The sequence below is a fragment of the Montipora capricornis genome, chromosome 13, assembly GCF_036669925.1.
Source record: "Montipora capricornis isolate CH-2021 chromosome 13, ASM3666992v2, whole genome shotgun sequence".
Classification (NCBI taxonomy): Eukaryota; Metazoa; Cnidaria; class Anthozoa; order Scleractinia; family Acroporidae; genus Montipora; species Montipora capricornis.
Genome location: NC_090895.1, coordinates 789,164 through 804,163, shown reverse-complemented (window position 1 = coordinate 804,163; position 15,000 = coordinate 789,164). Strand labels below are relative to the sequence as shown.

Genomic DNA, 15,000 nt, shown 5'->3' with positions numbered 1-15,000 from the left:
CCTATTTGGCAATTTGGAACATTATGTGGCCTTGCTTTGGAGCGGATTAAAAGTTAATTTCTTGTCGCCAACAATTTGTTCAATTTAATTCTACATGTTCCTCTAAGCAGGCTATTAAATGTGATGTTCCTCAAGGTTCCATTTGAGGTCCACTATTTTTCTTATTATATATTAACGATCTTCCCCATTCTTCTCAATTAATTCAGCCTTTACTTTTTGCTGATGACACCAATGTGTTTTATTCACATTCAAGCCCAAAAAGGGTACAATCTGTATTAAATGACAAGCTGCGCAATTATGATATGTGGTTGAAATGTAGCAAGCTCTCAGTTAATATTAAAGACTAATTATGTTATCTTTAAACCAAGACAGAGAATAGCTAAGGCCATCCCCTTTTTTTTCTCCGTTTCGCGTCGTCCGACCGACCCAAATTTTTGGCATTTTCAAAAGAAAAAAAAAAGCTAACGACGTTTTTAAGCTATTTTATGTAGCATAGGCGTTTCGGTGGTTTGATCCTTTTCCCCACGCTGTCTTAATTTTGCAACAACCGTCACCAACTTTTCCGCCATATTGATTTTGGGTTCATGTCTTGTTGTTTTCCTGGCTCCACAGCTATTATGCTGGGGTACCAGGGCTCCGATTCCGATAATGCTTATGATTTTTTTTAGGCTTTTTTTTTTCAATCCGACTCGGACCGACCAGATATCAGGAAACGCATTCGACGGTAAACGAAAAAAAAAGGGGATGGCCTAATGATGATTTTAACATATTCTTTGGAATTCAATTACTAAAACAAACAAACGTATTCAAATTTCTGGGTGTCTTTCTTGATGAGCATCTTACTTGGAAGAGTCACATAAGTTTTTTATCAAAGCAAATCGCAAAATCCGTTGGTGTTATATTTTGATCTCGATTCTACCTTTCTTCAAAAACCAAGCTATCCTTGTACAATTCACTAATTTATCCTTGGATCACTTATTGTAATTCCACTTGGTCTTCTGCATATGTCTCCAATTTAAATAGGATATTTTACTTGCAAAAGCGTGCTGTGCGAGCAATAACAAATTCAGATTACCGAGCGTATTCTGCTCCTTTATTTGCGAAACTAGGCATCATGGACATTTTTCAATAAATTCATTTCAATTTTCTAAGTTTATGTTTTATTATTACAATCAGTTGTTGCCTCCGATGTTTTTGAATTTATTTAAAACAAGCCAACAAATGCACAATTGCGGTACTAGAACAGCCAACAATTATCGGCTACATTTTTGTTGCACTAGCGTCTAACAATTTACAATTCTTTATCAAGGTCCAAAAATCTGGAACTCTCTTCCTGGATCAATTATTAAATCATCTAGTTATCTAAACTTTAAGAAAAATATGTTAGGGTTTCTTTAAAAAAAAAAACTGAGTTAGTTATGCCGCACAAGCATTGAGTGAGATTAATGATAAGCATATGACGGGGACCCCTCTTATAAGCTCGGTGGTTTCTTGGGGTCTCCTCGCCACAATTATTGTAATATCCATCCTTTCTTTTATTAATGACTCTATTCTTATTATTGATTGCCTTTGTAATATTATTATTTGTGTGGCAAACAAACATTCATATATTCAAGAGACATTAGTAGACTAAGGCCTGTTCCAAACGTCGTGCTACAGCCGTGCCGAACTCAAATGAAATTGTCATTTCGATTTAATCACGGCAGTAGCACGCCGTTTGAAACCATTAAGCGCGGCACGGCTAACTTAGGATCGGCACGACTACTTAGCACGGCAGGACTTGCCGTGCCGCACGGCAGTAGCACGACTTGGTTTCAAACGGCGTGCTATTGTTGCGCCGAACTCAATTCATAAATTAATTTAATGTATTTTGCATTATTTGCATACTATTAAGCTGATGATTTGTTTTGTCTTTTGAATTTGGCGCGACTGTATTAGGTTCGACGTTTAAAACCGCTGTAACTTAATTACCATCAAAAAGCAGAAATATTGTATTTTTTTCCTGCATTTTAGATTTTCGATGGAAATAATGACGCGAATACAGCAAAGAAAAATGTTCTAAGCAATGTACTAATAACAAGGTGGCTACGTTTTGTGGTGAAGGAGCACGAAGGCTACGATGTTTGTATGAGGACAGAGGTGTATGGAGTGAAGCAAAAACCAGGTAAACCAACCAACTAATAACAACAACAACAACAACAATAATAATAATAATAATCAAAGGAGGGCATTTTAAATTTATTTTAATCATATATATTTATCATCATTTATTTGTAAAGATACATATTTAGATGTAGTTTTTCAGTTTTTATACAAATACGTTAGAATTAGTCATGTTAGCGTTATTATGTATTATATTTTTAGTTCATATGCATTGATTGGTTACGGTTTGCCGCCCAATCAAGCCTTATAGGTCTGGGCATCCAGAAGTTTGTATACTGCCATACTAATAATAGACATGTAAAAACGTACTAGCGATATAATGTTAAATTTCCGACGTTTCGGCTACCTCATGAAGCCATTATCAAGGAGTTGGAAATGAATATGCGAGTTCATAATAGATATAAAATACTCCAAATTTGTATAAGTGAAGATGAGTTAGACAAAGGCTGTGTTTTCACGAGCGGTTTGTCAGGTCGCTTAGCGAGTGACAACCGAAAATTCCGTGGAAAAAAAACAGTTCCTTTCCCAACTCGCTCATAGTTAAGTGAGTTGGCAAATTTCAATAGAATTCTCATTAAATTTAAGCCACCAAAAACCAGGTAGCTTAAGCGAGTTGGCAATTACTTTCAACCAATGAGGAGTCCAAGTGATACGTATTTTCACAGGTAAGATTCAATGAGGATAGCGCACGTGCCAATGCAATAATAAAAATAATAAAAAATAGCACGACTGTTGTATTTCCGATTTGGATAACTCTCAATCTCCATGGTAAAACTGACTAAGCCTTTCCAGATTCTGCTCCGAAAAAGCTAAAAAGTTGCAAAGAAATATGCCACAAAGTTGCTCAGAAGTTGCTCAAAAATTTTGTAAAGTTGCTCAAATATTTTTATATTTTTAATACAGCATGTCTAATTTTAATAACAATTGTTTTATAAGTAACATTAAGGTACAACTAAGTAACTAGTTACAAAAAAATTAGGCAGCCTTTAGTTGAATCTAAGTGGCTAGTTACAAAAAGTTAGACAGCAAGTGTAACAAGCTCCTTCCCAGGGATTTTTCCTTCTCGTGGGGGGCACCCCCCACGAGAAGGGAAAAGCCCTGGCAACGAGGTTGAGGCTACCCAAACCCAATTCTCGTAATTAATTACCATGTCCACATGATAACCATTCAAAGGGTAAAAATATTAGTTTTACTAGTAAGATGTTTAGAATTTTAACCAAGACAATTTTAACTTGTTTATTTGAAAAAAGGGGCAGTTATTCAGCATTTTGGTTCAAAATAGCCCAAAAGTTACCAAAAAGTGCTAGTTTTCCGAAAAGTTGCTAGAAATTGCTCTCTGACAAAAAGTTGCTCAAATTCCTAAAAGTTGCTAAAAAGTTGCCAAGCAGAATCTAGAAAGGCCTAAAACTGACAGCAGGATACGCGTGGTTGAAGGTGTTTAGGAAGTCCGTAGCTGTACTGATGTCAGGCATAACAGTGAGAGTGTCGTCAACGTATCTGCGGTAATAAGCAGGGAGCTTTCGTTCCAGTTATAGTTTTTCTTCCAATGATGACATAAAAACGTTAGCAAGCAAAGGCTCGAGGAGGGACCCCATGGCTATTCAGTGCATTTGCTCATACATGGCACCATTAAAGTGGAACAACTATCCCTTGGTGGCCACGCTCAAGAGATCAACAAGGTAATCTTAAGAGATGTTTAGATCGAGATTAAGGTCTACGTGAAGCTTACCAGTACTGGTTTACTTCTCCACTATCATAAACACGTCGACAACCAATACAAACGAAGCTTATTAACAACTATGCTTGATCGCGCGTACCGTTTGTCCTCATCTTGAGCCTATTTCTCGGAGGAGTGTGAACTATTAAAGTCCCTGTTCTCACGTTTGAAGTACCCACGGCACCTTATCAACTCTACCATTAATCCCTTTGTCAACTCATGAGTTACTGACCAGCATCCATCGCAGGCGTCGGTAGAAAGGGTGGGAAATGACGTGACTCGGGTAGTCATACCATTTAAGATTCAGTTGAAAGATCTAAGTCTCAAGCTCCAAACTACAGTCCAACCCGTCTTTGTCAGTCGAAAAATTGGCCAAGACCACAGCTGGTTAATCAACAGTGCGTTGTGTACCAATTTCAATATAACCTGTGCGATGCAGGTAGCTGTTGGCTACACACGTGGCCATCTACACACACCCATTGATAGCCATAATAACGCGTCATCTTCTGTGCGCAAGCATTATGATCAAGACTACGCCGGTGCTGTCCCTGAGGACCTCCTCAGCTGCTTTAGAGTGTTGAAAAAATGCATGAACAAATACGACTGTCTCGTTAACAAAATGCTTTACATCAAACAATTACGACCACGGCTGAACTTGCAAACAGATTCTATCCGCGCTAGAGTCTTTGTCTAGCTCTTCTTTACTTATGCAAATTTGGATGAATTTATATCTTTTATGAACTCGGATATTCATCTCCAACACCCTGATAATGGCGTCATAAGATCGCCGAGAAGTCGGAAATTTAACATTATATCGCTAGTTTTTATTACATGTCTGTGTTTCTCAAAATCACTAATAATAATAATAATAATAATAATAAGAAGAAGAAGAAGAAGAAGAAGAATAACGATTATTATTATTAGTAGTGGTAGTAGTATTATTGTATTTTTATCATTTTATCGTTATTTTTTGATAATAAAATAATATAAATTGTATTCAACTTATTTGCAATTAGTTCCGCAAGTCTGCTGTGGTACTTAACACACTCATCCGCCATTTTGTCTGTGGTCGTGAAAACTAAGGGAGTGAACGTCCCCTTTTCGATCTCCATTACTCTTTCCGCATACTGCCTCTTCTTCTCGTTCTCATGCTTCTTATAGATCTGCTTAGGAGTCAAGTCTCTGCAAGAGTCTATATTGGAGTGCAGATCTCTGTCTCGTCCAAAAGCCTCGGGCGTGTATATCCAAACGTCTCCCCAGTGAGCTCCTCAAGGACCGGCTCTACTTCCACATCATTACAGACCATCCTTAGCATCTCTGCTTCCAACTCACGAATTTCGTTATGGCGCTGGATAATGAACCCGCCGCGCTGACATACCCTTGCGTGATCCACGCTAAACTGAACACCGCATGCGCAGATCATGGGTGTGTCCGTTATTTCCCGGTCGTATCGTAACTTGATTGCATCTCTAAATTCCTTCTTATTCAGATTGTAATCTAGCTCTTTGTGAATCACAGTCAACCAATTTGATGATCCCTTCTCTGAAGCTAACTCAACAGCCCTCTTAGCTTTTGTCGGCTGGGAGCTGTTCACCTGCTCTAGCCTCTCACTTAGACAGTCATCTTTTTGTTTTCCTGTGCTCAGTTGCAGTGTTCGAATTTCTGAGGCATCTGGAGGCTGGTGCTCTTGCTCAACAACTCGCCTCACGAGCGGATTAATAACTTTGATTGAAACCTCGAATTCAGAACATGAGGTCTCCCATGCGCACAGGCACACCAAGGAGGTCGCTCTCTACTTTAGTGTGAGTGTTTGGGCCAGTGACAGCTGGTATGAGAACCTCATTAATCGCGCGCTCAAGTGGCTCTAACAATTCTGCCATATCAGGTAATGTTCTTAGGAAATATGTTCAACGGTGCCGCAGACCAAATGATAATGATAATGATAATACGGAGGGAGCTGAGATACTTTGTATGAGGATGTTTGGTATAGCGCAGAATATGGTGGGTTTGATCCAAAACAACATAAAACAGTGGAAGACAGTTTTAACCACAGGAGGTGAAGCTCTTGGCGAAGTTCATATCAGAAGAGGAATATTTCAAGGAGACAGCTTTTCACTTGATCCCTCCTTTTTGTGATATCGCTCATCCGGGCACTAACACTCGTGCTAAGAAAAGTAAAGGCGGGATATGATCCTGGCAACGGGAAAGGAATGATTAATCATTTGCTTTTTATGGACGATCTTAAGAAGCCATATGGTAAAAATGAAAATCAAGTTGACTCTCTCGTCCCATCAGTTAGAATTGTGGTCGAAGATATGTCGATGCAGTTCGGAATAACAAGGTGTGCAATCCTATTGATGAAACGCGGAAAAGTGTTCCAAAGTAAAGAAATCATGCTACCGGGGAATAAAAAGATGCGATCACTGAATGTTGATGAGAATGAAAACTACAAGTATCTTGGGGTGCTAGAAGCGGATGATGTAAAACATAGAAGGAAAATTTTCGTACAGTTAAGACAATACTAAACTCCATAAGGGAAATACGATGAAAGCAATAAACTTTACAGCAGTTTCCATTGTAAAGTACGAGGCAGGAATTGTTGATTGGGCCAAGGAAGAGCTGAAAGCAATGGATCGCAAAACACGAAAGCTGATGACCATTTATCGTGCATTACACCCGCAGGCTGATGTAGATCGGCTGTACTTTAAAAAATCAGAGAGGGGACGTGGAATGATCAGCATAGAAGAATGTCAAGTGAAAAAGCTGTGATTCTCGCAGTTATGAACGCAATTTTTGCAAATGCCTAAAGAAGCCTGAAAAATCCAGGACTTCAACGGGGTTTGAACCCATGACTTCGCGATACCGGTGCGACGCTCTAAGCAACTGATCTATGAAACCACTGACGTTGGAAGCTGGTCATTTGTGGGTTCCAATGTTCCCCTGAGGAATGAATCAACGATGAAAATTATGATGTATGAAATGGATCACATATATGAACTGCAGATATGAAATCAAGTGAAGCTATGATCCTCGCAGTTATGAAGGCAATTTTTGCAAACGCGTAAAGAAGCCTGAAAAATTCAGGAATTCAACGGGATTTGAATCAACCTCGTTCCCAGGGTCTCTCTTCACTGCCTCCAAACGACAATGGAGGCAGAGAAGAGAGACCCTGGGAACGAGGTTGGATTTGAACCCGACGTGACCTCGTGATCCCGGTGCGACGCTCTAACCAACTGAGCTATGAAGGCACTGACGTTGGGAGCTGGTCATTTGTGGGTTCCAATGTTCCCGTGAGGAATGACTTAAACAAAACAACAACGAGCAGTATTCTCGAAGGGAAAGTGTACGTATCTATGGAGTTCAGGAGGGAGATAACAAAGACTGCCCTAAGAAAGGTTTAGAGTTCTTTCTTTGGGAGATGGGTTTAGAATTTGACGCTGGGGAGATTGATAGAGCCCACAGGGTTAGACGGAAAAGACAAGATGGCAGCCGTGCGATCATTGTGAAGTTCAAGAATTAAGGGTTTTGAGGGCCAAGAAAGCGGCGCTGGAGGGGATGGTTTCACAGTTTACGAAGACCTTACTTTTGTCAACCGAAAACTTTTACAGATGGCAAGAAATGAGCATAAAGATACTCCGGTGTGGACGATCGACGGTAAAGTATTTCTCAATGTTGATGGACGCGTTCGTCCATACATCCCGTCGGAAGATAAAACAAGGTTACCGCTCTACCCGCATGCCCGCTAAATGAAGTTTAGCAAATTCATTCTCATTAGTTTTATGGCATTTTGGAGCCCCAAGCCTTGGCAGTTGCATAGTTTATAAAATATGATCCCTGTTCTGATATGTTTTTGTCATTTTTCTTGCACTCATAATTTCTCTATACACTTGAGCAGCCGCAGGAGGTGAGCTATTTTCTATTTCTTCTATTCGCTAATATATATCTAATGGGGGTTAGCTTAGAAGTTTATAGGGCGGCGATAGGCTTTTCCAACGATTGCTCTTTAATTAAATGTATTTGCTTTTCCCCTCTTATCTTTTATTTTTATTACCGGTCATATCTCAGTTATGATTTTTACCTTTTTTAGGCGGTGATAATGAGCCTGATAATCCTGGACCTAACCCTAGTTCTTCATTTTTGAGTGGCCATGCTAATGTTCGGGGTTTAAACATAGCCGATTAATTTGATGAGCTTGTCTCAATAATTTGAAACAGAAACTTCATACTTCTAGTATCTCTGATACATGGTTAATTTATTCAATTTCAAGCGGTTCTTTTGACATTCCAGGCTATTGTCCTATTATGCGCTTGGATACGTAAGGGATGGGAGGCGGTACGGAGGTGTTGCTTTCTCAGTGTCATCCCATTTGTTTAGAAGTCAATGGGCTTGAACTGTTATGGATAGAAATGAAGATTAATGTACTAACATTTTTTTGTGATGTCTGTTACGGTCCACCTTATGTAAATGCTCAAGCCAAGATTAATTTTCTTACGAATTTGCAATGTAGCGTTGATAGGGCTTTGTGTAATCCCCAAAATGCCCTCGTACTTCTTGGTGATTTCAATGCTCACTACGATCCTGTCAATCCGTCTCAGGGAAGCCATTTTGATGCACTATTTTAACGCTGGATGGAATGTACCAAATCGCATCAAGTGATTACAATACCATTCTCGTCGCCAGAGCCCTCTGTTTCTTTTGGTCACGTGGTCGGCGAAACGAAAGGATCTGGTCTCACCTAAAAGTTCATTCTTTTTTTTTACTGGCTGATTAAAATTGTATGCGCAAAACAAATTAAAATAGCCCAATTTCGATGTATTAAAATTCAGTCCTAAACAAACGACATCATCTCGAGGCTCTGGGGAATAAATACAAATGAGTTTATTCCCCAGAGCCTCGAGATGATGCCTTTTGTTTAGGACCGAATTTTAATATACCGAAAGTGGGCTATTACAAGTACTCCGCATTACATTCTACTTCCGGCCCATATGGCGGGAAAAAAACGGGACGGCAAGCCCTTTTTGGCGCGTTTTTCAAAAAATTAAATAAAAACTTCTAAATTATGGTGACTACGCCAAAAAAGGCGCGCAAGTTTCCGCGAAATCAATAAGAACTTAAGCAACGACGACGGCGACAGCAACGAGAACGTCATTTCAAAATATAAATTCGCGTTATTGTAATCACTTCGTGACTATCTCAACCTTTTTAATAGGACAAGGGTGTGGTATCCTCAAGAATGACACTGGTCGGAACGGCGCTTAATTTAGGGGAGAAAATGAAAATTTATCCTCAAATGCCGACTTCCTTGATAAAACCTCAAATCTGGCTATTTCACGTTGTTGTTTTGCAGACGACGGCAAAGAAATGGACAAAAACGAAACACGCACGTGCAGGGCGTGCAAAGCTGTTGTTTTTGTCCACTGGCTATTATTATTATACATTGAGCTCACTATCTCTTTCCTGATTGGCCGAAAGCCTACAGTGAATTTTCGAAATCAGCGCCCGTGACGTCATAACTGCAGATTATACATTAATCATGTCAAGGTCAGCCAAGGTCACGGGTAATCATGTCATGTATGACCGCAGTGCATGATTTCTTAGGGTAATCATGTCAAGTTCGCGCGCTTTGTGTTGCTTGCTGTCAGTGAAGAAGCACAACAGTGACCGTTTTTTTTTTCCTTCAATGTATAATAAAACAATTATTAGATTCGGTTTTTGTGATATCCAGAATAATCAAGGTCTCGGTGAGAGATATCAGCCTCAGCCTTCGGCTTCGGCTGATAACCCTTACCTCGACCTTGATTATTCTGGATATCACAAAAACCTCATCCAATAATTGTTTATAATTTATACCTAAGCTTTGATTTTAAAATGTCTAGCTTTGTCATGAAGTTTGAAAACAGACCTAATGTTTTTTGTTGGCGAGTGATACTACAGCTTTATCAAATAGTGTTTAAAATATTGTCCCTGATCAGCTAGCGGTGTGGTGGTCAAGTGGTTAGGTGACGGGTTAACAATGAGCATTCCTAGGTTCGAGTCGTATCACAGGTAACCCAGGCTCACTGTATGTAGGTAAATATAGACAACATAAGAGGCGAAGTTTATGTCTGAAAATTTGCTAGAAAATGGAAATAAAAATCGATAAAACTTACCATGTGATGAGCTGTTGTTGTCTTTAATACGTACACGAAGTTTCGGGGAAAATGGTCCCCGTTCACCTTCTTTCATAATATAGTGGCAAGGTAGGAGACGGAAGCCAGCTTATGGACTCCGATCGACCCAAAACAAGCACGATTTTTTTCGCGAAAATCGAATCCAGTCGCTCAATAAACACGTCAGGCTCGTGGAACATGAATTTCTCTAAACCATGAATCCACTGAAGCATCTCCAGGTAGCAACACGAAGCCACCAGACTCCGTAAAACTTGTAAGTTAACCTGCTAAAATGGCGGCCAGAAAGCGTTGTACTCGCGAAGTGTCCCATTCAAAATGGTACTGAACTCTAGAGGTAAACGGAGACCAATTTTCCCGAAACTTCGTGTACGTATTAAAGACAAGAACAGCTCACCACATGGTAAGTTTTATCGATGTTTATTTCCATTTTCTAGCAAATTTTTAAACCTAAACTTCGCCTCATATGTTCTCTATATTTACCTACACACAGTGAGCCTGGGTTACCTGTGGTCCTATGGCCATACACTTGGGTTGTCTTTTAAAAAATATATGAGCATCTCTCATGATCCATATCAGGCTTTCAGTCTTCCAAATTCACGATAATAGGGAACTTAAGCAACGACAACGCCGAGGGCAATGAGAACGTCATCGCAAAATATAGATCTGCGTAGTTTTAATCGCTACGTGACTATTTCAACCTTTTTAATAGGACAAGGGTGTGGTAGTTCCTCGAAAATGACACAGGTCGAAACGGCACTTAATTTAGGGGAGAAACTGAAAATTTATCCTCAAGTGCTGACATTTTCAGAAAACTTCAAATTTGGCTATTTCAAGTTGTTGTTTTGCTGATGACGACAAAGAAATGAACAAAATTAAAAAATACACGTGCAGGGCGTGCAAAGCTATTGTTTTTGCTCACTACATATGCAAATTTGTGACGTTATCATTCCTTAACTGGCTCCCTAACAGTGAATTCAAAGCAAATTAACAATTCAGGATAATCGCAAATTCAAGGGCGAGAGCGGGTTGAGGCAACACGCATTGACAATTCGGGCGAGTCCCTTATTGATTTTATTATAACTAAGTCTCCTGGGAATTTTGTTCATTCTGGTATTCTAAGTACTGTGGCCAGCTGTGATCTACTATCATAGAGGATGTAGCTTGTCGCAACTACCTAGGGATAATGTTGTATTCTAATCTCTCATGGCGACCTCATACATGTGTATCTTAAATGTTTACCAGATAGCCAGCAAGCGATTAAATTTACTCTGAGGGATTAATTTCAGAGTTCAGAGATCTGGGGCGGTTGCTCGAAACCTGTTAGCGCTAACCGTTGGTTACGAGGTATCAAAACCTATAGGTTTCCGTGGTATTTAACGCTGATTAGCACTAACCACGCTTCGAGCAACCCAGGCTTGCGCTACATAAATTATACAAATCGCTCACAAGGCCATTATGGAATATGGGCACGAAATTTGGCACGGGTGTTTATATTCTTAAGCCCTGGCCAAACTATCGAGCCAAGTAGGATCCAACATGCCACATTGTTGGATGTAAATGTTGACGTAGTGCCTAAGCACCATCCAACATTAATTGCTTGACTAAACTGATTCAAGTTCAAGTTGGCGTTAACACTGTAACGAGAATCCCTCGTAGCGTTTGTGCTAGTGGAACTGTTGGAGGACGGAAATGACCGATTCAGACGACCAAAGGCCATTATGGAATATGGGCACGAAATTTGGCACGGGTGTTTATATTCTTAAGCCCTGGCCAAACTATCGAGCCAAGTAGGATCCAACATGCCACATTGTTGGATGTAAATGTTGAGGTAGTGCCTAAACACCATCCAACATTGCTTGACGAAACTGATTCAAGTTCAAGTTGGCGTTAACACTGTAACGAGAATCCCTCGTAGCGTTTGTGCTAGTGGAACTGTTGGAGGACGGAAATGACTGATTCAGACGACCAAAAAAAAAACCATTAAGAGAACGTGCAGAAAAAGGCATGTTCACTGCAAGATCCGTCCTTAGGAGCTGATGAGAATGGGAACGGATCAATTTGCAGAAATTTTAAACGCTCCCCAGAGAGCAATCATGATAAAGGGGACTAAAAGTGTCCCTCAGAAATGGCCTTACGTCATTCTCGTTGTTTAAGGTTTCTGGCTGTTCATCAATGACCATCCTTGTCCGCTATCTTTGTTGCAAATCATGATCATGCTAGAAGACTTGAAAATAGGATAACGATTCCTGATTCGCTAAGAGCGCGGACGTGACTTGATTCAGGACAACTTTATTGGAAGAGCGGCAAAACACTGCAACATTAGGGCCGTTTATACGAGAGAAAATAATCCGCGGCTTACTCTGGCCGCACCGTACATAATACTCGAAAGGAACTATTTATAGGAGTATAAACTCCCAGGCCAGGATAAGCCACGGCTTGAGAAAGCCGTGAACGCAGATTTTGTACCATTTATACGGGATGATCGCGTCTTACGTAAGCCGCGGCCAGAGTAAGCCGCGGCTTATTTTCTCTCGTATAAACGGCCCTATTGTTGCGTCGAGCAGAATTGTTGGGCGTAATGTTGATCAAAGCAAACTCAATCCAACCCTTGATCAGACAAAAAATGTTGGAAGAACATCTTCCAACATGGGCGGCCAAACAGTCGCGATAGCGTCGCACCGGTATCGCGAGGTCACGGGTTCAAGCCCCGTTGAACTCCTGAATTTTTCAGGCCTCTCTTCGCAATTGCTGAAATTGCGTCCATAACTGCGAGGATCATAGCGTTACTTGATTTCATCTCCGCATTTTAGTACATGTCTATGATTCATTTCATATATCATTTCGTTCATTCAGTCGAACAATGTCGGATAGAATAAAGTTGGAGCGTTGACTCCAACTTTGTTCGATACTTTGGCCAGGACTTTAGAGCGACCTTATCGAATTTGTCCAATATGAATCTAATAAAATTGTAACAGATGCTATGAAAAGCACAATAGGGTTAGGCGTTTGATTCACAAATCATTACTTTATTATAAGATTGTTCATAATCTCACCCCTTCCTACCAAGTAGATCTATCGCGAGCGAACTCAACTTTCCTTAAGGTGTGCTCTGAATTTCACTATCTTTCCAGCTCGTACAAAACGTCTCAAACTATCCTTTTCTCCATCAACAACCAAAGAATGGAACAATATTATGCTCAACTTAGGTCACGCGACAGTATAGGAACATTAAAGATCTAGAGGGAGCTGCCATTCATACATGTATGCGTTTGGACGCTTGTGCCTTGAACTATTACTCATATAGAATTGCGGTAAAATTTTCTCCTGTCTGCTTGTGTGGACAAAGTATTGAAGATATAAGTCACTTTTTTCTTCATTGTGCTATAAATTCTGCCCTGAGAACTGACTTGCTGGCCTCCGCTGCTCGAATTGTTCCTGCCAAATGGGATCGTCTCTCAGAGAAGGAGAAAGTTGGGTTGCTTCTTTTCGGTTATGTTAATTTGATAATAACAACAACAACAACAACAACAACAACTGTATTTTGAATTGTGAGAAAGTCGTAAAGGGTTTATAGTGAATGTCGTTATTATGCAGAGGGGCATTGGCCAGTTGATAGTGTAAGCTATATTATATAGAACTAGAACTTTTTTCAGTTACTCATGGCCATAGGGCTTGCGTTATGATTGGTTAAATTTAGCATACTAATACTTTTAAAAATAAAAAATAAATGTCAGAAAACCCTTTAAAATACGGTGAGAAATAGCTAGGAGCTAATGCATTTCGACAAAAAGGGAAAGACACATCCGTTGCTTCCGAGAACGCGCAAGCAGCACGTAATTATCAAGGCAGATCCATGTTGTAGGTGCTGTGGTCCATCCTGGTCTTGTTGTAACAGACCACTCCATGTGATAATAATGTATGAGCTATTTTGTTGTAAACAGGTGTATATATCTCTTTTTCGACGAAACCTCTAATGCGGCCAATAATACTAACACTACTTACCACCTTTTTGCACGCATAGTTCGTGGTTGAGTGCTTTCCTCTAAACCAGAACAGTGACTTGCAGACAAATTTGTGTTCGTCAAGGTCACCTGCGAGTTGCTTGGCACAGTTAGTCCGGATACGGGGCGGTAATTTTTGGGATCGTCTTTTGCACGTGACTTGTGAAAAGGGGTCACATTCACTTTTTTACCATGCTGCAAGGATCACAGTTTGTTGAATAGTCAAATTAAAGATTATGGAGTGTGGGGTAGTAAGAACATGGGCTCCATCTTTAAGTAGCCGAGATGGACTCTGGTTAACCTTCCTTACTTTTAATTATTTACGTGTCCTCATGGTATTGATGATGAACACTATAACGATAACGATATGGATGATGAGTATGATGTGGTGATAGCATGATTCTTTTCGAATTCCTATCGTAGAGAACATTGCGGCGGGGAAGAGCACCACCCAATCCTCCATATACAGTGACGATTACTCTAATGGCACATCAGACAAAGCAGTTGATGGGAATCCTGACCAGGAATTTAAGAATGGACACTGCTCACGTACTTTAGAAGATGATCCAAGCTGGTGGCGAGTGGATTTGAGCAGTCCTGTCCAGGTCTTTGAAGTGCGCATCGTCACTGGGAATTCGCCCTCGTCTGACGGGTCAAATGTTACAAGGAATCAAGTCTACAATATAACATTGGGTGAGAGAAACACTTGCAGAAATCTGCTGTTGAAAAATAGTGAACTGAGCCATAAATTTAAGAACAAGAGACTTTTCAAGCTTGATTCCAAGAGAATCATAAGTTATATGTTTTGTTATTTATTGTAAAGATTTACAGATTTCAAAAGTTTTTTGTGTGCTCCAATTAAGAATTGGTTCGTGGTTTAGTGTGCGTATATGGAGTTGTGGAAGTTACGAGAGCACGATAGAGGCGTAAGAGTTGCTCGAAGCGATAG

General features: G+C 40.1%; 1 protein-coding gene across 1 annotated transcript in view; it reads left to right on the top strand.

Annotated features, from left to right (window-relative positions):
* The window catches only part of LOC138029614 (neuropilin-2-like), a 112,615-nt gene extending 97,743 nt beyond the window's left edge, over positions 1 to 14,872 (top strand). Inside the window, exons 3-4 of the mRNA XM_068877309.1 lie at positions 2,014 to 2,164; positions 14,475 to 14,872. Of these exons, the coding sequence (XP_068733410.1) occupies positions 2,014 to 2,164; positions 14,475 to 14,872 (549 nt within the window). The remainder of the gene's footprint in view (positions 1 to 2,013; positions 2,165 to 14,474) is intronic.
* The last annotated feature ends 128 nt before the right edge of the window (positions 14,873 to 15,000 follow it).